The sequence below is a fragment of the Balearica regulorum genome, chromosome 2, assembly GCF_011004875.1.
Source record: "Balearica regulorum gibbericeps isolate bBalReg1 chromosome 2, bBalReg1.pri, whole genome shotgun sequence".
NCBI lineage: Eukaryota > Metazoa > Chordata > Aves > Gruiformes > Gruidae > Balearica > Balearica regulorum.
Genome location: NC_046185.1, coordinates 110817968 through 110840384, shown reverse-complemented (window position 1 = coordinate 110840384; position 22417 = coordinate 110817968). Strand labels below are relative to the sequence as shown.

Here is a 22417-nt window from a genome sequence, read left to right as displayed (position 1 = left end):
GCACCCCACGGCCACTGCTGAGTTCCAGGACTCTCTCAGAGCAAGCGTAGGCATGTCCCAGCCTTTGGCAGCAGTGGAGCTCTGTGCTTGACACTACTGACTCTGCAATATTTTATATTGTCATTGAGGAGTACCATAGTAAGTTTAAGAAACTAGAATTCCCCACAATCTTATCCTGTTGTTCTTATGAGTAGTGTTGTATGGGACAGTAATGATATGTAGAGGAAGTTTTTGAATGGAGCGCAGAGTAACACAGATGGAGAGTGGCGAGTGCATTAAGAGTGTAATTGTTTCACTGGAGCGTTTGAAATGAAAACCCCACTAATGAAATATTCAACTGAAAGACTAAATCTGTCTTCATCCATCAAATGTAATTTACAGCCTTTTAATATTTACTTCTGCTTGTATCATCCCTGTGGCATGATGGATATTGCAAATAAATTTTATTTCTAATTATATTTCTTATTCAACTCCAAATCAAGAGCCTAATTCCTCCTGTCACCAATGTATTAATTTACCTATCTTTCACCAGTTGTTACACTGACTGTTTTTAAAGAACTTGTCTTGCACTTAACTTGCCTAACTGGTACTAATGGACATATTCTGTTCATTTCAACAACTTCCTTGATAGCATTATTGAGAGCTGATCACTGTGATCTATCCATATTCAGGGATGCAAATAATATTGGTAAAAATAAAACAGGAATTAAGCATCATAATTAGTTGTCTTTCTATGAAAACTATCCTCAAGCTCTGGAAATGGTTCTGTTATCTTATAAATGGATACAGATATATTCTGCCAGGCTAGTATTAGCATGTGCCTTCATTCTTTACCATATGAGTCATGCATTAAACCCCCACAAGATCTGTTCACGTTAAGAAAATTAATCATCTGTGTATGTAAAACCATTGTTGAATCTGGAAACAAATAGGCACTGAAAAGTAGATTACTGTCTGAAACCCTTTCAGTGGTGTTTACTACAGTGTTTTCAGATCTTGCTTGAAGATGGCAGCAATAATGTAAAACCAGATTTAGATTTAGGTCATTGAGATGGTGTGAGAGTATGAATGTGTCAGCTGATCCTAGGTAGCTTTGATTCTGATTTGTGTCTCTGTGAGAGTGAATCTGTGGGAAGCGGCTGTGTAAAATCTTTGTACATGACAGGAAAATCCTGATGACTTACTGTTAACCAGAGACAAAACTGATGGTACACTGCTTAGCCCAAGAAGACTTAATATGTTGATGTGGTTCTCTCCATCATGTTGCTTTTGCTCTTCCCTCTCCCTTCCTTCCCTGTATTTCTATGGAAATAATTATGGCTTGTTGATTTTTGGTGCCTGAGAAAATATCAATTGAAGCTTTTCCTTTGGCTGGGGCATTTTAAGGCTGTGCTTCGTACAGATTCTCCAGTGTCTAATAAGATGTGCTATAATGCTGCAGTTTTTCTCTTAGTGAGAAATTAATAGGGTCTCTCCTATCCTACTGCCTCTTTTCATTAAACATGTAGGAACAAAGCAATCATTGGATTTCCTGCCACGCTAACAAGTGGGACAGGCATCGACAAATGGCTAATGAAGTGGGGAAAGTATAGAGAAGCAATGGCTTTGGTTCTAGAGCAAGTCTCTTTCCTCCTAGCCATCATAATTCCAGAGGGATGCAAGAACATCCTAAAAAAGAAATCATTGAAGAAGAGACTGAGAAAATAATACAAATACTATCTTGTTCTATAGATCATGGTTCTTAACGATTCAATGGGTCCACCTAGAGTAGTATTTTTGTTCCCTTCAAAGGGACACCGCTTGGCAGTCTTAAAGTACATGAATTGAATTACTCTCAGCAGAAAGTAAGCCAAGAGATGTGCTTCAGGAGTGCACCTAATGCTTTTCAGAGGATAATGGGAGTTCAGTCCGGGGCACCAGCCTGGAGTTACTTCATGGTAAAACCCTTGCAACATGTCTGGATGTGGTCATCAGGTGCACAGCAGCAGCTGTTTTGCTCCCCAGATCTGCTCCTATTATACCACACGCCTTCCAAATGCAGAGATGGCCGGTGTATTCCAGGGATCAGGAATCATCAGTCTCCACTAGACTTCCTTACCACTGCTCATGACATGCTATTTTTCCCCAGTATGCCAAGGATCTTCAATCATTCCTTGTGTTCAAACCTTCTGTGCATAGCTTCCTTTTAGATATATACCTGACAGATAAACATTTCTTGTGATAGTCCTAATACATTTCTAGAGGGGAAAAAAAAATTTCTTCTCCCCCTCTGGAGCTCAGCACTCAGAGCTTCCCTGCTTTCTTTTCCAAAGCCCCTAACTCTGGGTGTTTTCCAGTCTGGGGTTCTTCCAGACCAGACACAGGTTGACCACCTCATCCTTCGAGTGGTGTTCCTCACTGTGAGGGTATCCATGATCTCCACTCATCTGCATCTAACCTATAAACAGGACCCCTCTCATCCCTAGCTGGTAAGGATCAGACAAGGGGACAGCTGATACACTACATGGACAAGATGGGGGTCTGAGACTTTTTCTAGGGCCAAGGCACCCTGTGAGAAACAGGTTGTTCCTAGTGGTAATTTCGTCACAGTTTTGTTGAGGCAATCTGCCATATCCTCTGTGGAGTGGGCTGTGTCATGTATCATCTCAAGTTCTAAGAGTCATTTTGTATGAAGCAATAGTTGATGTGATATGCAGGCTAATGCACTGTGACAATATTATAGGTAGTTACTGGTTTGGGCTAATCAGAGAATAGACATTTAACTTCTTGTTTGTTATCCATTCATCCACTGATTGCTGTAGATCAACTATAAATTTTGGATCTAGTGATACCTTATAGAGAAAATTAACTCTCTCCCAGCTGAAACCAGGACATGATCACAACATCACTGAGAGTGAATCCAAGGGTACTGCAGAATTTATAATCAATGTCGTCTTTGTTGTTGTTTTTTTCAACTTAGGTATGAAGCTTACACTGTCATCTTCACAAACTGGCCATTGCTTTATGACAATTAGCAAATATTCAGCAAGGAAAGGATATCATTTATTACAGCAGTAATATAATACTAATGTGTTATGTTACTTGTATTGGAGAAGAGCATGAAATGCAAGGTCATTTCTCTTCCAGATAGAAGGATAGTAAAGGCCAAGACTTGAACAGTGTAAATGCAGCCAATGTTTTGTGGCTAAGGTGCAGGGGCTGGCACTTGTCAGAAAAGAAGATGAAGGAAGAGAGAAATCAGGGTTTGATGGTGATTTGCTTTCACATCCAAAGGAGACAGCCTCATCTTTAAAAATCGCAAGAACTTGCATGTTTTCAAAAGTGATTGGTGACTTTTGAAAATGAGTTTATAAGTACTTGCATTCTCAAACCTGGGTGTTTTTCTGGAGTCCATTTTTCAAAGGGCCAGAGGGCAGTGTGTTTTGCAAACAAGGATTCCTTTGGGCTTTTCAGTGTGAATGGCTTGAGCCTGAGGCACCTGCACTCAAGGATTTCCTTAGAAAAATCTTGTCCATAAGTATTAAACTAGATGAGAGTAACAGCAGGAGCAATTGTTTAGATAATGGAAAACTGAATTATGTAAAATTATCATTATTTTACAAGCTGTCTGCAAACCCATTTCACTGCATTCACTTTTAATTTCAAACTGCAGTTGTTTCCAAATGGCAAAACCTTTGAGGTCTGGCGCAGGACGCTTCTGGTCTTAAAGGTCAGGTGTTTCCAAGATGCTGCTGGTTTTATGCATCAGAACATTCTCCTAGAAAGAAGCATTTGGGAACTGTGATCATGGACCAGGGGCTGGTCCCAGGGCAGTCTCATGTATCCCCAAATGCAACACGGTTGGCAGGTGATGAAATCAGAACACAATTTGATTTTACAAAATTTATGGAGTATCCAGACATTTGTCTGTCTGAGAGGCACAGCTGGTCAAGGAAGAAAGGACATTTCTTTTGGTTGATTCCAACACAGCTTGCTCCATGTGGCCGTACTCTCTGCTCAGGTGCTGATAATTACTCTGGAAACCATCAATGTGTTTCTTGTGCAAGAAAGGAACTGTGAGGCTTGGTTCCACCTGATATTGTGGAAACAAATGTCTGCGCAGATTCTGATTTGCTTCAGAGTTGTACCATAAGACAAAATAGTAATAACATAAGGTGTGGATCATGAACCTACGTTTTACTTTCCACTTATGAGCAGTTCAGTCTTTACCTGTGTGTGTGCATGCTCTACTCCACAGAGACTTTTTTACAATATAGGTGTCAACAGCATAATAATGGAGATTTCATTAAATGGCAAATTGCTGTACATTACAATAACCTCATTCAGTTAAAAGTTAATTCCCTTCTGCTTTCCTTGTAAGAGTCATGAAGTAGCAGTTACCCAAGGCTTTTAGCAGGTGAAACAGTAATGGTAATACAACATATTTTTATAAAGCAACTTGCAATATACATAGGGAACTAACGTTCTCCCCTTTGTGAGGTTTATCTTTTTTTGGTAACTTGTTGCAAAGATGTATAAAAAAATGAGAAGAAAACATTTTAGCTGTTATTTGAATTGTATTTCTCTGATTTTTTCCATATTTGCAGGGCCTGATTAACAAAATATCCCACTCACATTGATTTCACTTGAAGGTGTTTGAACTAAGCATTTCTGAAAATTAGATCATGATTCAGTAGAGCAAACAATTTAGGGCTAAACTCCAGGCCTCGATAACCCAGAGCATGATTCTGTTGTGAAGATTGTTTTTGGCAGCAGGAAAGCTAGAAAATCTTTTCATCCATCTCAATATTCACTTACTACAGAAGTTGTCTTCCAGTTCAATACTGACCTTTCAGTTAGGTGAACAGCAGTCTTAACAGTTTTCCGACTATTGCGCACCACAGCAGAGATGTGCTTTTTTTGATTGATGATATTCTAGTAGTATCAGATCTGTTTGAAAAAATGATTCAGTGACCTGTGTCACCAGCTCCAAGTCTGTACTCAATTTAGCTAGTCAAGGAGCAAGCAAGGCCAAGTTATCTAATACCTCTGCTTTTCATTATTATTCTGTAGTAGAGCTTTGCTTTCCCTATGGGGAAATGCTCCCATGCTTGGAAACCATACACATGAATTTCATTGCTCCTGCAACCTAAAATATCACCCTTCTTGTTCTTACCTCAGGTTTGCATGCACACAGTCTCTAAAAGCTTATTGAAACATTACTTACAAATAAAAATAGAGGTTCTTAAAACCAGATCGGCTGCGGTGGCGATCACATGTTTCAAAGCACTTGGTGACAACAATTTTTGATGGTGCCATTCCTGTCTTCCCCAGTATCATTTGTTCCAGTAGCCTGTGCTGTGGCTTACCTTCTGGTTTAGCTCTCTGTAGGATCGTGCTGTGAAGTGGGTTAGGAGATTGATGCAAATAAACAGCCTATTCAGACTTTTTCTTTTTTAAGGTGGGGCAGGGATGAGCAAAAGGTGGAGAGATTTAAGATGTGTCTGAAAACTCTGTTCATGTATCATTCACCTCACCAGATCCTCACTTCTCAACAGCTGAGGTGTGTCTCACAGCCGAAGTACCACAAATAGCCAGTCAAATGCAAAAAGGACTAATTTCACTTGGAGGGAAGTACTGACTAAACATCTCTCCAGGCTGCCAGTTCAGTTGTACTACATGCAGCTATTTAAAGTTTTTAGAACTTGGGGGGGTGGGGGTGGGGTGTGTGTGGAAATAAGCTATGCACTTACATTTAGATCAACAATCATTACTAGGACATAGTTCATGAGATTTCTTCAGGTCTATTGTCCCTACCATCTGTGAGCCTTGTTTAGGGTGTTTGGATGCCACTATGACATGAATAAATGAAATTCCTGCATTGCCCAAGCCTGATTCTGCAGCATTACATGGTACCTGTAGGGTGCTTTCACCTGCCTGCTTTGAGGCCAGGCTCTTTTTATTTTGCAGGCCTGTGCATTGGAGTCCAAAGACTGTTTCTGTCCTGTGAAACAGAGACTTACAGAGGTCAATAAGCCACTAGCAGCTGTGTGGTGGTGTGGCCTGGCCACCAGCTTCATTTTCTGTGCTCTTTGTTTATTGCAGCTATTCAGCTTTGTCTCCCTGCCCACGGATGTCCTGGAGATAGAAGTTAAAGACAAATTTGCAAAGAGCCGACCGATCATCAAGCGTTTCCTGGGAAAACTCTCTATGCCGGTTCAACGTCTCTTGGAAAGACATGCCATAGGGTAAATTTGCTGCTTATGCTACATTCCGTTGTTTAACAAGTGTGTTGCTGTTTTGAAGTCCCTGGTGATATATCATTATAATTGATATAATGATGTTAAGGGGGAGTTATTAAACTAACAGTTGTCTGATGAATGATCTTGGTCTTAATTAGAATTTATAGGACTACGGGCCCAACTAAGAATTCCCTCTATAACCCTATCCATTGCATTTTGAAAAGTGAGAGCTGTCATTTAAGAAAGAAAATTGTTTTGTGTATCATGGCTGCGAATCTGGAGAGTGCAATATTTTCAATTTGGATGTTATTTTAATGTTACCAACAGGCTGTTTTCGTGTTTCAGGGAATTACCTATGGGCTAAAATCATGCCAGATCTGTTCCTCCTCCCTTTAATTTCTGGACAGTGGAAATACTATAAAATAATATATGTGGCATGATGTAATTAAATCTTTCTGACCCTACCCTGCTGCCAAGGAATAACCAGTTCACTTGAGTTCACCTGCCCTGCCCTGCTTCCCCTTTGCATGAAAGTCCTGGGAAGGTGTATGCTGCCAAAGTAACACAAACCAATTTTAGAAAGATGGATAGTATGCAAAGCCAAAAAGTTGGCTGTAAACTTTAAGGTTCAGACCTTGAGGAGCAGGGAGAGAAAGAGTCATCTACTGAGGAGAGCATAGGCAACGTGGTTCCCAAGAAGGCGTTCTTGAAAACTGGATCTCAATTCAGCAGAACAGCAGGAAGCTGAGCTTGTTGGAAGTGTTTTTGAACAGCTGGTTCAGAAACTGGCTGTGATATTGACAGCTGAATCTACCAGAAGAGACTACACTACCTCCCTGTTTCTCACGTAGGGAAGATAGAGTAGCTTTTTAGAAACCAGATGGAAAAGAACAGCTTGGGGAAGGTGGAGCCCTGTAACTGATATCACTGGCTTCCCTCTGTATGAGATTTGTCATCATCTTCTAATTACATCTTCCTATTTTACTTCCTTATTGTAAACACTGTCTATCTAAGGATATACTTTGCCAAGAGCAGTGCCTCTAACCTGCACCTAGATCTGGCTTAGTTTTAACACCATAGTGGCTTTTAAATCTCAGGCAAGCTCAATGAGAAGTATGCACACAAGTTCAGAAAGATCATACACAATTCTTGAGAACGCCTCATTTATACGAGTTTCTGATGCATGTGAAACTATCCTAGCAAATATATTGGGCCTAACTTGAAGTGAACTATGTTTCTTCAAAAGATGTATAAATATTACTATTTAGTGAACCCTTTACACTCAAAAATGCTTTGCAAACATTGATTCAGCCTCGTTTTGGGCAGCTGGGAAGTTAATCTCTTCTATAGTTTCATTCTGTTCTGAGGGGTGGATGAAGTGTGGCAAAGGGAGGGACCTGCACAAGGACAGAATGGAGTCATTGATCAACCTTGTCAGGAAGGTGTTCTCCTGATATTTCAGCTTCATAGAGGTAAGAGGGGTGGAAATAGATGAAGAGCAGTCATTCAGCCAGTTTGAAAAGAGAAGGTGGTAAGCGGGGACTGGCCTGTACAGGATTTTGAAAGAAAGGACAGGAAAGCTGAATTTTATGCAGATGGTAAAGGAAAGGACATACAGAAATGTGAGGTTCTACAGAAGGGTCAGATCAGCAGGGAAGTGAAGTCTTGTTACAATAGCTGAAGTGGGAGTTGTTTGCTTCCCATGTCAATATTTTCATACCCATACTGCAGAAGTTCCATTCCCACCCTTCTCTCTCTATATATATACATACGTGCTTGTGTATCCCAGAAGCCTGTCTTATTCACTGATTCAGCTGTTCCATTGTAATTGAAGACATTGTCCTCTCCTTCTCTGCCATTTGTTCTCTCGTATGCAAGTCAACATGCCCTCATGGCTGGGTTGAATAGCCTTTGAAAACCATTATGTATTTTTGTAGGACACAGCAGCTTTATCTGTGCAGAGTAGACTTTGGGTAGGTTATCTATTGTGACGATAATTTGTTTTCTTTCAGGGACAGAGTTGTAAGCTACACTCTGGGTCGCAGGCTTCCTACAGATCATGTCAGTGGCCAGCTGCAGTTCCGATTTGAGATAACTTCTTCCATCCATCCAGGTAATTCTCAGTCTTAACCCATCATTTATCTAGATCTTGGGTTTTTTGCATTGCATTTCCTCCTCAGAAATTTGAATTCATTCCTGGCTGCTCTGGGACTTTAGGTACAGTCATGAGCAAAGGAAAGCGTATAAAGTCCCACTTCACAGGATGCATTGTGAGTCACACCACCTTCCCTGTTTCCCCTTAGCTTAGAGCTACTGGTGTCTCGTATCCCTCTGTTCTTGGCTGCTTCAAATACTCTGCCATGTCACTGGGAGAGAAGAGGGTGGAAAACTGAAGTCTCATCTGCTTCTCTGTCACCTGTCCTGGGGAAGCGCTAGATGGGCTGTTATTTGTAGAGTCATCTGCATTTGAGCACTTCATAAATAAAAATGGAGAATGTAATAGTAGAGATGATTAAAAACTTTCTCATTTTGATTATTTTTAATGGAAAAAGTAAAACAAAAAATAATTTGATGTTCCCCTCCTCCCTTCCCTTTTGGTTTGGTTTTGGTTCACATTCTCTTGTAGTTATTAGGAAGTCACTGTCATGATGATATAAGTTTGAACCTTGGTTTTCATGTCAAACTCTCAATAGTGATGCTCAGGGATGTTTTGCCTCTCTATGGTAGTGCTGTCTCAGGTACACTTTGTCAAGCCAACAGCAGCTGCATTAGCGGTTGGAAATCGTGACCTGCCCCTTGCTGGAAAACCCTGACTTCTGTCTTTTGATTATTTGGATGGCGTGAAAGAGCCCAGGTTGTCTGGCATCCAGGAGGAGGTGGTACAGATGAGGATCACATCAAAGGATGTTTTGGGGAAAATTTTCACCTTTCAGGGGTGTGAAAAACATTTTTTTAAGTTCTCTGTTGTGGAGTCCTGTCAGCTTCAGCATGACAAGAAAAACAGCATTAAAACCTCAGGGAAGACTTCCTTGTCATTCCCATGATATTCCTCCAATGCCAGTTTGGCTCAAAGAGGAGTTTCAAGAAGGTGTTTCCTTCAGGTTATATTGCCAGGAGGGCAGTGTGCTACATAACAGATTACCACCATGAGTAAGCCCCATAATTGTTAAATTCACTGTACAAAGACTGCCTAGCAAAAAAGCAGCATTTCTTGGTAGTTGCTTCATTGCCCACTCATTTCACACTGTAATTTATGCTTTTAATTTTCTCAGATTGCTGGGGATGCCTGTGCCCCCACAGCCAAGCTTCTGGTTCAGTCAACACTTCTTGTTAAAAGAGTAAGTAATTTCTTTTCCTGTCTCATACAGATGATGAAGAGGTCTCCATTAGTGCTGATCCTGAGCCAGCTGACCTCCAGGAAAGCCCTGTGAACAACCCCACAGAGGAAAGCCTCGGTGAGCCTCCATGCATCAACACAGTGACCTCAGAAAGTACAGCTCCAGAACAGCTAAATGGATACAGTGTGAACAGTGTCGATAGCCCAGGGGCTGTCAAACCACCTGGGGAAGTCAACCAGAACAGCTTAAATGAAGAGCTAGCAGGAGATGGGGAGGTTGATGCGGTACCAGTTCCTGAGCCCTTGGAATCCATCCCAGGAGAAGTGCTGCCTTCTTTAATCGCTACGGACCTCACGGAGCAGCCGGCTCTGCTGGCTTGCATGTCTCCTCCCGAGACTGAAGTTAGGGAAAATAACAAAGTCAATTCTGGTACTCAGGGAGATGATGGAGTCTTGACCAGCATAGAAACGTTAGATATTGATGAGGTGAGTGCAGATGTGCATGCTGGCAAGGACCTAGAGAAGAGTCAGGATGAAGAAGGGGCTTCAGCCCAGGAGGAGGAAGACAACAAGCTACAATTGAGGACCACAGCAAAGAGGAAAAACAGGCCATGCTCCCTGCCTGTGTCTGAACTTGAGACAGTCATAGCTTCAGCTTGTGGTGAGCCAGAGACCCCTCGCACGCACTACATACGGATCCACAACCTGCTCCACAGCCTGCCCTCGGCACAGATGAGCAGCGATGGGGAAGAAGAGCAAGATGGTGGTAATGGTGGGGAGAATGATGAGGAGTCTACAGTCAAGGAGGCGTTGGAGAAGGAGGTGGTCAGTGAGAGTGAGACAGTGGCAGCAGAGCCTCCTCTTGAAAATGAGGCTGAAGAGAACTTCAGCCAGAGCACAGTGCCTCCTGGAACCTTGGATGAGCAACTTGCAGACTTAAATGATGGGCTTTTGGATGGGGAACACCCCAGGACAGGAAGTGAGAGCGAGTCGAGCTCCAGGCCCAACGGTGACAATGAATGTGAGGCCTGCGACACCTCTTGCTACAGCCCCTCTTGCTACAGCACTTCCTGCTACAGTACCTCCTGCTACAGCACTTCTTGCTACAGCACCTCCTGTTATGACAGTAACAATCGCTTCTCCAGCCATACCCGCTTCTCCTCTGTCGACAGTGCAAAGATTTCTGAGAGCACGGTCTTTTCCTCACAGGATGATGAGGAGGAGGAGAACAGTGCTTTTGAGTCAGTGCCAGATTCAGTACAGAGCCCTGAGCTGGACAGGGAGCAAGTGGATGGCTCCTCCCAGTGGCCAGATGAACTAGTAGCTCATGGTGGGAATCCACAAAGAGCCACAGAAAGTCTAGACACCCCAATAGCAGGTCCAAGCAGCAGAAGAGAAGGTTAGATCCTGAGAATCGATGCACTGAGCAACCTTGATTATCTGGATGTCACAGAAGGCATCAGATAATCGAGGTTTCAGATAGCTTACGGTTTATTTCATACAAATTTGGGGGCTGTGAGCTGGGCCAGGTATATCAGGGAGGGTTGGATGATTGAGCCTGCCCTTAAAAATCCCAGCAAAACTAAATAAATCAGATGGGGATCTGTATATATGGATTTCTGTAGATATACATGCATAAAATCAGGATTAGCTACTGTAGTTATGTGGCAGATCAGCATTATCACTTCCACCAACTCATTCCTTATTTCCTGGGATTGTTCCATTTCATGTATCTGATGTGCTGCCATGTCTCTGATAGTCAGAGAGAGGACCAGCTTGTGCTTGTCAAGGGACAGATATGCTGATTTATGTCAGTTAAAGATCTGGGCTAGTGTCTGTATATGATTGGTAGCCACATACAGTCATAAGCATGGAGAAATGCAAATATTTGTCTCTTATGAATGCAGTTTTCTAGCCCTCTTTTTTCCAGTTCCCCAAATATCAAACAAATTTACCTCAGATTTCACAGACCGTAGGGCAACTCAACAGAGATTTTGGTTTTCATAGATGCTTTGAAAATGGAACTATATTGAAAAAATTCTAATCTTCTTAGCCTTCTCTAGACATAAAGCATACTTAAGAAAGTAATTTTTTGTCTTTCTAATTTAGATATGTTTTTTCCCCAATCCCTCTAAACCATTACATTGAATGCCTCCCTTTGGTAACTCATTTTATGTTGTGTGGAGTTACAGAAGGGTGGGTTTGGTCACTCATCTTTTCTTCAGCTGGTGTATCATTTTTCTCCAGCTGAAGAAATAAAGGCCTCAGTACCAGCTAAAGGAGTATGCAGCTAGGTCAAGAGGTAGTCTTTGCATTCTCAAATCCTGAACCATCTGTCTCCCACTAGAAGTGACACCAAATTAAAATGGCACCAAAAGGATAACATATTTGGGGATCACAGTGAAACCTCAACCAAAGCATCCTTCTACCCTTTCCTTCTCCATTCCCAATTTATTTGCTCCCACCTTCCCCTGCCACAGACACTGCCCCAGCAGAAAGAAAGATGTAAGGGTGGCCTTACATGCTAGACTGTGTAAAGACTTTCTAGACAGCTGGGCCTAGGCGATTACTCACTCTGCAGAGCAGAATCTAGCCCAAAGAATTAAATTCTCAGAAGTACACAGAGGTATAGAAACCCACAGTTTCCTTCCTTGCAGGCAAGGGTCTTTGCGCATGGACAGCATTTATATGCAGGTGTACCTAAGGGGGCATGAGCATGTGTGCGTGTGAGACTGTGCTTACACATTTGATGGTTATTTTGGATTATGTGTACTTTTGAGAGGCGATGTGCGGGGGAGAGTGTCTTTGCATACAGATTCAGTACAGCTCCAAGATTGTGCCTGTATAAAGGGCGCTGCAGTATTTACGATGGCTTTGCTTTGATTAGCTGAAAGAGAGTATGCCCAAAGGGCAGCCTGGCTCTTAGCACTCTTTTGATATCACTGAGGGTGCTTCGGTAAATGTGCACATTGCTTTGTGATTTGGCAGCTGTTACAAATACAGTAGATGTGGTCACCTCCATGCACTCCAGGTGACCGATACTACCATGCTTCCACTGGCTTGGCGTAACTATCTTGACTAGGGGAGAGTCAATTATGGTAAGTAAAGATGGATGATCTGGGAGTTGGTACTACAACAGCTGTAGTAACAGCACGGTTTTTAAGGCTGTGAGAGATGGACTTTTAGCACTGAGTAATAACTTACATAACTCTGCTGTCTGTCTAAAACATGCAGCAGATGCACTGTGAGATACGCCTATACACAAGTGGTTTAATGAAGACATTAAACAGGCCATACGGTATCATCAGAGCACCTAGAAGAGGGAGTATTTTTGTCTAAGCAATTTTTCTCACTTCTGAATGGTGTGAAATTTTTTTGCAGTTTTATACAAAATTGGCTTCTGCCTTCTAGCTGTTGGTTGTTTAAAGAAAAAACATATTTTTTGATAATTTTTTTTTTTACATTTGATAACTCTATGTTTGAATTTTTTACAAAATGTTCATTCTTAGGCTATTAAGATTCTGACGTTAAAGACAGTTAAACCAGCCAGCACGCAGTCAGTTTGGCTTAGCTGAATGGTCTGGTTTTTAATTTTGAAATATCTTTGGGTAATTTTCTGGTGATGTTAGAAATGCTAAATATATTTTTTTCCCTAAGCTGCATCTTTCTGATGCATGTGAATGTTATATTTGTGCAACTTAGATTGTATCTGTATTAACAGGCCCACCTAGAGCTGGAGGTTATAGTGAAAAACTGTTACCACACAGCATGAAAACGTGTCCATTAGTAACATAAATAGTCCTGGTTTCTAAGTTTTAAGGACAGACCAAGAAGGGATCTGAATTCTGGAACCTGTGAACTTTTAACGTGCAGGTTCCTTATTCTCACAATTAAGTCTAAGATGAGGAATGCTTTTTCGTTCTTACTACAACTTCTTAGTTTCTTAAAGGATTCTATAAACATTGACTGGATCTTAAGTTACTCATTCCTTTCAACAGGACATGAGTTTGGACATTTGCTTAGGTTTCATTTCTGTCATATTGGATATATAGACGTGTATACAATGTTAGTGTTTAAAAACTTCCTCTGCACTGTCTACTGTGTGTGTCTCTTCTTCTTCTTTCCCTCTTCTGTATCTCAGGTCTTCCTTCTTTATCTCGGATCCTGACTATGTCTCACTCTCTTTTGTCCTCTTCTACTACCTGTCTCCTACCTGTTTCTGGTCCTTCTCTCATTCTCCCTCCTTCCACCCAAGATGGACTCTTTGAATTTTGAAAAATACCTATAGAAGGGGGATTATCTTTTGCTTTGCAGGAACTGCAAAATCCTGCCATTCCAGTCCACTTATACAACCATTGATCTTTTGGAAAAGCAGAGAAAAATCCAAGGCAGCTTTTAGCTTTGTATTCCACCGATGGGATGAATTAAAAGTTGGAACCAGGATTTTGCATGTTCCTTCCAATTTCTGTAGAAGCTTCAGTTTTGTTGTATACGCACAGTATTTCTCAGAGATCAAGCCTGATTCTTCTCTCGCTTACACTTGTGTGTCTATGAGTCCAGAATCTGGCCCATAATAGTTGAGCGTTGACTCAAACCTGAGATCAAAGCCTTGACTGCATTATTTTAATAATTCTTTGGCATATGAATTTTTATTAAAATAGTGCCTGAAAATAGGAATAACCAGAGCTGCTAGTACATGAGGCTAACCTATGTAAAAAATAATCACTTGTTTTACAGTAGCACATTTTTGAACCACATTGTGAAAGCAGTGAATGACTGTCAATGTCTTGAATATCTTGTCCGTAGGTGATTGTCCTTTACTCCATAATTCTCAGCCAGTCAGCCAGCTTCCTTCTCTGAGGCCTGACCATCATCACTACCCAACTATCGATGAGCCTCTTCCACCAAGTAAGCCTTAGTTTTTTAATTTATTGCATTTTTCAGCTTTTCCTGTTAACTCAAACAGTGTAGAGGTCAGTATGTCTTTCTAAATAACTCCATCTGTTCTGTATATACATTCTCCAGAACCCAAGCAATATGCCCTTTTGTTTCCCTTATTTGATCCTGACTTCAAGTGTTGTCATGTTATTTTGGACAAGTTCCATAACCTCCCTCTGCTTTGGTCTGTCTTCTTCCTTAGCTACTATGAAATGAAAATAGTATTTCCCTGTTTCCAGTCAGTGTGTTTAGACTGGAATGAGGGGGTATCTGTCAGGTGTTCTGGAAGCCTCACTATAAAGCTTTTTGGGTGGTGTATCAGTGAAGTACTCTGTTTTTTCTATAATGTTTGTCTCCAGGTTTTCCACAACCAACTTCAAAGATGGTTCGGGATGGCAGTCCCTGTGGTCTGTCAGCTCTGCTTCCAGGTCCAGCAGGAACCTTTTCACAGTCAGGATGCTTCTGGGACAGACAGTTTCCCAGCACAAGCTGGGAAAAGGCAGCTTGTGTTAGAGTGGTTGTCTTGTACTGTCTTTGGATTTGATAATCAGTGAATTTTATGTTCATTATGGACTGTAATGTTGTCTGCAGATGCATTGGATAAAAATGAGAGGGTCTTAGATAGTGTGATCGATTAGCAGGCTGATAATTTGGGATTCTTACCACAAATCAACTGCTGGAGATGTTTTCACTTGTCTCTGTAGCCTTTCCCTTGTGTATTCCTGGAGGATTACTCTGCTTTTTGCATTGGCGTTAAGTGCCCAGTAGAGCGCACTCTATGCCCTACAACGTGCTGCTGATCGCCGTTCAACTTCAGCACATGATTTAACAACCTAAAATGTGCAGTGCCTCAGAAAAAAACAACCAGATGTATAAACAAAGCACTCCATTTTCTTCAGAGCCCAAGAAGGGAGCACGCTTATTTGGCCTATGGTGCCCTTGACAAATAATTCATCATTTACCAATGATGCTGTCAGTATTCCTTAGGCTGAAAATAGACCCGATGCTAGCATCAGCTGCACAGTAGCATGAATGATTCAAATGCCTTTACCTCAATGAAGTCTTACTAGAGTCCCACTGTGGTTTGCCAGTGAATGATGAAATGGGAACGGTTACCTCTGTAACAGGCAAATATTTCTCTTCCTCCCACTCTTACCTCAACACTTTGCGAATAGGGCACATTCCCCATTAGATGACTTAATGATAGGACACTGACACCAGCTTAGGTAAACAAAATATACTGTGAATCTGTTCCATATTCTTCTATCGTCAATTTAATAAATTTTTCCTCTTTAATTATCCTCACAAGGCAATATTTGTACTGTAGGTTTTCACAAGTTCTTTCACAACAGGGTTTAAGGACATGAAATGCAATGTACAATGATACAGTACAGAAGTGATATCCTTTTGTAGGGTTTTATTTTAGCATTTGCATATTACATCATTTTTACAATAAAGGCTGACACTGTGGGCTCAAATATATTAATCTTAATAGGAATAGACGGTACTAAGTTAATTTGGGGGGCAAAAAAGTTGAATTGGATAATATCAACTTGGAAGCCTGTTTCTAAAAACTTCGAATGAAATTTTAAGGTAATTTCAAAATGAAAACTATAGCCTTAATCTAGAAAAGTTTCTTCTTCTAGCATTCAGTATCACTATCTCTGCCTTTAATGACTCTTAATCCTAAGATAAATAATTCTTAAATCATGTGAAAGGAGGAAACTTTATATTTTCAACCTGAGTTAAATGATGAAACCTGGCTTATTTCTCACATGCAGCATTAGCTTCTGTCCATAAGTAGAGCTGAAGATAATTTGCCAGTGCTGCAAGTTCAGTGTTGACTGGTTTTACTTTGGTCACAGACAATCTTCTGGACAGTCATCTTTCTCTTTTGAATAGTTTTCTGAATAACTTTGTTTCATCATAACCCCACAACAGTTGGTCTCAAGGAGGAAATGTAATTTCAGACAGTTTTATGTAGGAAAGTAAAGTAGAACAGATTCATTATTTATGTAAGAATGTCATAATGACCAGTCTGAATATTAAGGCCTATACGAGATTGACAGAAGATTTGCAGAGTTTGTACAGCCTCATAATGGTGTTAAGTCACCCCTTATAACATGTGTGTTTGCTAGTACTGCTGGAAACCCTACAGAAATTAAGACAAGAAAAATACATATCCCCAGTTCAGAATTGCTCTTTGCCAACGGTGTGGCTGAGCTTGGAAAGGGAAGGACAGCGTATTTACTTTGCCCTGCCAGGATTATGGTCCTGCCAGAAAAAATTGTGTCTTCTGGTATAAACCAGAGGAGTTTCAGAGGCTGCTGTGAAATGTGACTCGGCTGATGGAGCAGGACCACTGGAGAACAGAACCAGTACTGTCCTGTCCCCGGCCTGTGCTCCAGCATGCTCTTACTGTGAAATTAGATGGAGGTTTGTCTCTGTTGTAGTCAGTCTTATTTTGCCTGAAAAACTAACAAAAGACCCTGAGGAGACTTGGCTGCTTTCTAGATCACCTATGCCCCTGAAGTAGCATGAAGGAACTTGAGCTCAGCTCAGAAGCAGAGTTCTGTCTGTCAATTGACCTGTCAGCCTGTTCATCTCTCTGTGCAGGTATCCATCCGTCTGTCCACAAATATGGTATATGCAACTTCAGTGACTTGTGTCACTTACAGGTTGTCTCTTGGGAAGGCAGAAGGTGCATCTGCCACCTATGTACAACAAAAGTATCAGCACCTGCCACCCTCTGACAGCCTTCCCAGGTCACCAAAAGAAGACTTATTCAGCTGATTAGAAATGCTGTTGCAAGGAGCACTACTGCTGCAGGTTTCTCAAAAGCCATGTGACACACAGTTACTAATATTTTAGCATGCCAATGCAAGTGTCAGGCCATGGTTTCAGGTGTATATGCCCATAAAGCAATGACTAAAGCAGCGCTCACAGATAGGTATAGTTCGTGTCTGTACATACTGCTGCTGGATGTCTGATATATCCAATAGAAATAGCATTTCTGAAGTTGTAATCCAGTCTGCATGATCCTGACCTGATATTTTCACTGTGACCTCCAAGCCCTGGACAGGCTTAGTTGCTCCTAGATTTCTAAGTATTATGCTTAGAAGCTTAGGAACTCCAAGGTCCATTTAATTAGAGAGACACTGCAACATAGCCTCTAGAGCTGGTAGTGCACAGGGCTGGATTATGAGAAGCCCTTCTTTGTGTAATTGGGTAGTATTATTCTTACTAAGTGTCCATCAGCAGGGTTCAGACCAACATGACCAGTTTGTGTCTTTTGTAGGCTGTCTAGAGTGTGGATCTACAGCATTGCCTATGAGCTTCTAATTATCCATCAACCTGTGTTATGCTCAACTTATTACATGTATACTACAACAGTGTGGGGTGAGGGCTAGCATTTGTCCTTTGCCAGACAACAATAAGGAAAATGAAGATCTTAGTGATGTTAAGATACATCATGTCACCTTTGATCTGGCCAAGATTATTTGCTTGAGGATATTGCAGATAATGCATAGCTCCAGAAGGACCATTCCCCACCCATGGTGGTACACCTGCCACCAGTGACAGTGTGCTCAGCAAGGCTCTGGCCTTTGGTCTGCCTTATATGTCAGTCTGTTTTCCTTCAATGTGTATCTGTTGTACTTGATGTGCTGTTTTTCACTGCCTTATGTTTTAGGTGTTGTTTTTACAAAGCTATGATCTTGCTCTTGAAACAGTTACAACATCCTTGGGAAGCTTTACCTGGTGGGAGGAAGAGAGAGTTCTCTCCATAAAATTATATAGTGATGTTCACAGTGAGAGACACTGCGTGTGTACCTGTGGTGTGACTATAGGTTTTGAATCTGTGAGGACTGAGGTACTTATAGTCAGTTTTGAAAGAAATAATGCATGTACGTATGGCTCTTGTTGTTTTGGAGTCTTACAGAAAATTCCTCCGAGGACTCCCAGTGCCCATCTTTGAAGGTTTGTGGGATTAACATGTCAGGGGCAGCCAGCCATAGACTAAGACAGCCTATACTTGTCTGGGACCAGCCCAGGTATGGGAACTGAGTTTAGCCAGGGCTAGCATTCAGGGAATGGGAAATGGCCGTGAAGAAGAGGTTTCCAGACACAGCAGGAAGAGGTACAACTTCAGTCCTACTCTTAGAGAGTAGGAGATAAAATACATAAAGTATGAAATCCAGCTGGTCCTGAATTTGATCATAGAAAGCCATAGAAGAAGGAATGGACTCATCAGGGAGCAGGGTATCATAGTAAGAGAGTGGGAATAAGAAGAAGTGTTTGCCCCCGAAGGTAATCACCATATGTGGATTTGTGTGTGAATGTGAGTGAGGTTTGTATATAAACACATGTAGAAAGTATGTGCATATATTTACATAGGTATGTCATCAGTTGATGGATCATGTAGAAATACGAAGCTAGCAAGTCTAATTTATATCACTACTCCATACATTCCAACCAATTTGATATGTGGCTTTGCTAGACTCATTTCTGAATTTCTCCTGTTCCAAACACTTTTTTTTATCAACACTACCATTTTCCACAAGCCATCATATACCAAATAACTTCGTTTTCAATCATGGGACAACTTAAACTTTAGCAGGAAACAATAATGATGGAAGGCTTGATATTATACTGCAAACTTTCAATCTAGTTGGCATTCATCAGAGCAATAGATTTATGATACTCCTCTGTTTAGAGAGATTTCTAAGCGTATGTCCAACCAGGCTGTGATCAGTTTTCAGGGGAGCATTTAATTGCTGTATGGTATCCTTCGAAGCCACCTTATAAAAAAAGAGAGAAATGAAACGTGCATTCTGAAATATAACAAAAAAGAAAACATGGGATTTGCCACATTAGCTCAGATGTAATCCTCTTCTACTAAGAGTTGGTTCTCTGTGGCTACCCCAACCTGCAGTGAATCCAGCCAACCAGTATTACTAATTGTAAAATTATCCAGCCCTTTAAGAAATGTAGCCACTATGTCACTTGGTTTTCGTAGTCTATGGTGAAGAATTCCATAGGCTACCTATGTGCTGTGTGTGAAGTGCTTATGTATATGCATATACTGCATATACATCTATATCTAGACAAGCACATAGTATATATACACATTTGAATGTATACTTTGAATATATACACATAATATATATTGCACGCATGTAGACACTCTATAGTATTTCTCGTGTGTATATACCTTGTCTGTGTATATGTGTGTGCGTGTATATGTATCTCCCGCATGTAGGTTTTCTGGAAGGCATCACACTGACAGCATCACCCCTTCCTTTTTTTTCCAACCCTAGATTGGGAAGCTCGGATAGACAGCCACGGGAGGGTATTCTACGTTGATCATGTCAACCGAACCACCACGTGGCAGCGCCCCACAGCCGCAGCAACGCCAGATGGGATCCACAGGTCTGGCTCCATCCAGCAAATGGAGCAGCTGAACCGGCGGTGAGCACTTGCACCTATCTTCCCTTGAGATCTGTGCTCCCCTTTTTCCACACTGCCCCAGTGGCCTCCTTCCTTCCCCAGTGCATTGCATTGGCTCCCTAAGGATTTATGTTTCCTCCTTGTCCGAGTGCAACATACATGTTGCTGTCCCTACTGCTGATGTCTTTCAGCCTGCTGGTGTGCCTGCTGTGGGTGTCCAGTACCCAAACTTGCCCACATGAGAAGCACTGTTGAGTGAAAGATGTTGCAAAATGTTTCAAACAGCAAGAAGGGGTTTTTGGAAAACTTTTTAGAAATTAGTCCCAGAAGACAAGGGAGTGTTCTTCCAAAACACGGGGTCACTTTTGCTATTTAACTGTAAGAGTGATATCGATGCGTCAGCATCTAGTGCTGTGCTGCAGAGGTTTCTGAGCTGTTATTTAAATAGTGTTGCCATATCAGTATGGCATTTCTACTCAAGCTAATTAGGCCTGTTGAAAGGTCTGTCTCTTTTTCCAGGGCAGAGCACTGCTCTAATAGGACTGTACGCATTTCTAGGCATAGACAGATCTGCTTAGTGTTGCATTGGGCCCTGTAAATCTGTCAGTTCATTCTGAGCTGGCTGAGATATCTCTTAACATGGTGCATATTTTCCCTTTGTTTGACTAGTCCACACATAGAATTGTGTATCATTTTCTTCTTATGCTTGCTTTTCGGACTGAATTTAAGATGAAAGAGAAAAAATAAATGATCAAAAATCCTCCTTTTTTACTTCAGAAAATGGTTGTGTTTTTTTCCCCTACTTACTGTAATGATGTGGTTTCTAGAAAAAGACAAGCAAAACTGAAATTATATTCTAATCATAGCATGCAAAGTGCCGCAAAAGTTTTCTTGTCTTTTGTTTCTGTGCTAAAAGAAAGATCTGCAGCTGAGAGAAGGATGCAGAGTTTCAAAGCACTCTTTTCAGAGTGCAAAATAGTTTGGGAGTTACTGTGCGTAAAGAGAACTGGGCCCTGAATGACAACAAATAGAAAGTTAATGTAACTTGTGGAGAGCAAACCAGCCTTCTTAAAGTGGTTGTTTTGCAATGTTTGACACCATCAACGCATTCTTGAAGAATTTCTCCTCTTTTTCATCAGAATTAATTATTTTGGATGGCATTTCATAACGTGTTTTTATGTCTTAGGTGAAAGAACCTGCTCAGTGTTCGTTTTCGTTATAGCTTTCCTCAGAATGTATCAAGCTACCATGTTGATACTAAAAAAAAAAAACCACCTAAAGAAAGTGAATGCTTAACTTAGATTCTTTCAAAGAATTTACATGACTGCACTGCCATTTATCATTTATCTTTAAGAAGGATTTGGGCCATGGCAAAGCTCAGACTATTTGGCTGCCACTTAAGCAAGTTCTCTGCCACAGAAAGCAGAAAGCTCTGTTGTGGACGTAAGCTTTTTGTAAGTGCAGCACAACCAGGAAAGTAATAAGCACTTGTGAGAGTCTGTGTAGGAATTTACCATTGTTAGTTAACACAAGTTAATCATTAAACCAGCTAACTCAGCAGAAACTGAAGGGTAGACACTGGCTTTGTGACCTCCTTGCTTCAAACTTTATTCTTTCATGTTTTAGAATCATAGAATCTCAGAACCACAGAATGGTTTGGGTTGGAAGGGACCTCAAAGACCATCTAGTTCCAACCCCCCTTTAGGGGCCGGGACACCCTCCACTAGACCAGGTTGCCCAAAGCCTCATCCAACCTGGCCTGGAACACTTCCAGGGATGGGGCATCTACAACCTCTCTTGGCAACCAGTTTTCCTACTATCTAATCTAAACCTACCCTCTTTCAGTTTAAAGCCATTACCCCTTGTCCTATCACTACATGCCCTTGTAAACAGTCCCTCTCCAGCTTTCAAGTTTTCATATAAGCTGTCTGGCTTTCTTAGTTATTATTTGATTGTCACTGGTTTGGGTTGGGAATTGACAATTAATGGAACTGACATTCTTTGAATCACTCTATTATCAGTATTCCGATATCCAGTTACAAAGTGAGAAGTATAGAGGGTTTTCAGCAGTGGGATATCTCTCCTTACCCGAGTCCCGTTGGAGACTAAGCACTTTGCAACTTAATAAACATGAACTGTCATGGCTTCTTGGGACAGAGGAAAAAAGCTGATGATTCTCTACTCTCTGCCAAAGATCTGTGTTGATTCGAGAAGTTGAATATGGAGGTCTCCTATTGTTCCCAAGTTTGGGAACATTTCCTAAGATTCTAGTAAAAGAGATTCATACATAATCTCTCAGCGTTTGTCCAGTGGCAAGTCATTTCTGTATTTTCAACCTGACTGTTATAATTTTTAAAATTATTGTTGTTCTAAAGCTAATTTCAAATATTTCATGTCTCCAGATTTCAGGATTATGAGGAAAACCACTTTTCATAAATGTTTATCATCAGCACTGTGGAGGATTGGGCTTTGT

General features: G+C 41.2%; 1 protein-coding gene across 5 annotated transcripts in view; it reads left to right on the top strand.

The window, feature by feature from the left end:
• HECW1 (HECT, C2 and WW domain containing E3 ubiquitin protein ligase 1) overlaps positions 1-22417 on the top strand; it is a 273833-nt gene that overhangs the window by 181530 nt on the left and 69886 nt on the right. For 3 of the 5 annotated variants that reach the window (XM_075745307.1, XM_075745308.1, XM_075745309.1), the window contains 5 exons: positions 6085-6227; positions 8234-8334; positions 9590-10957; positions 14365-14466; positions 19815-19965. In XM_075745307.1, the coding sequence (XP_075601422.1) occupies positions 6085-6227; positions 8234-8334; positions 9590-10957; positions 14365-14466; positions 19815-19965 (1865 nt within the window). The remainder of the gene's footprint in view (positions 1-6084; positions 6228-8233; positions 8335-9589; positions 10958-14364; positions 14467-19814; positions 19966-22417) is intronic. The other 2 variants (XM_075745311.1, XM_075745310.1) reach the window with 2 other exon arrangements.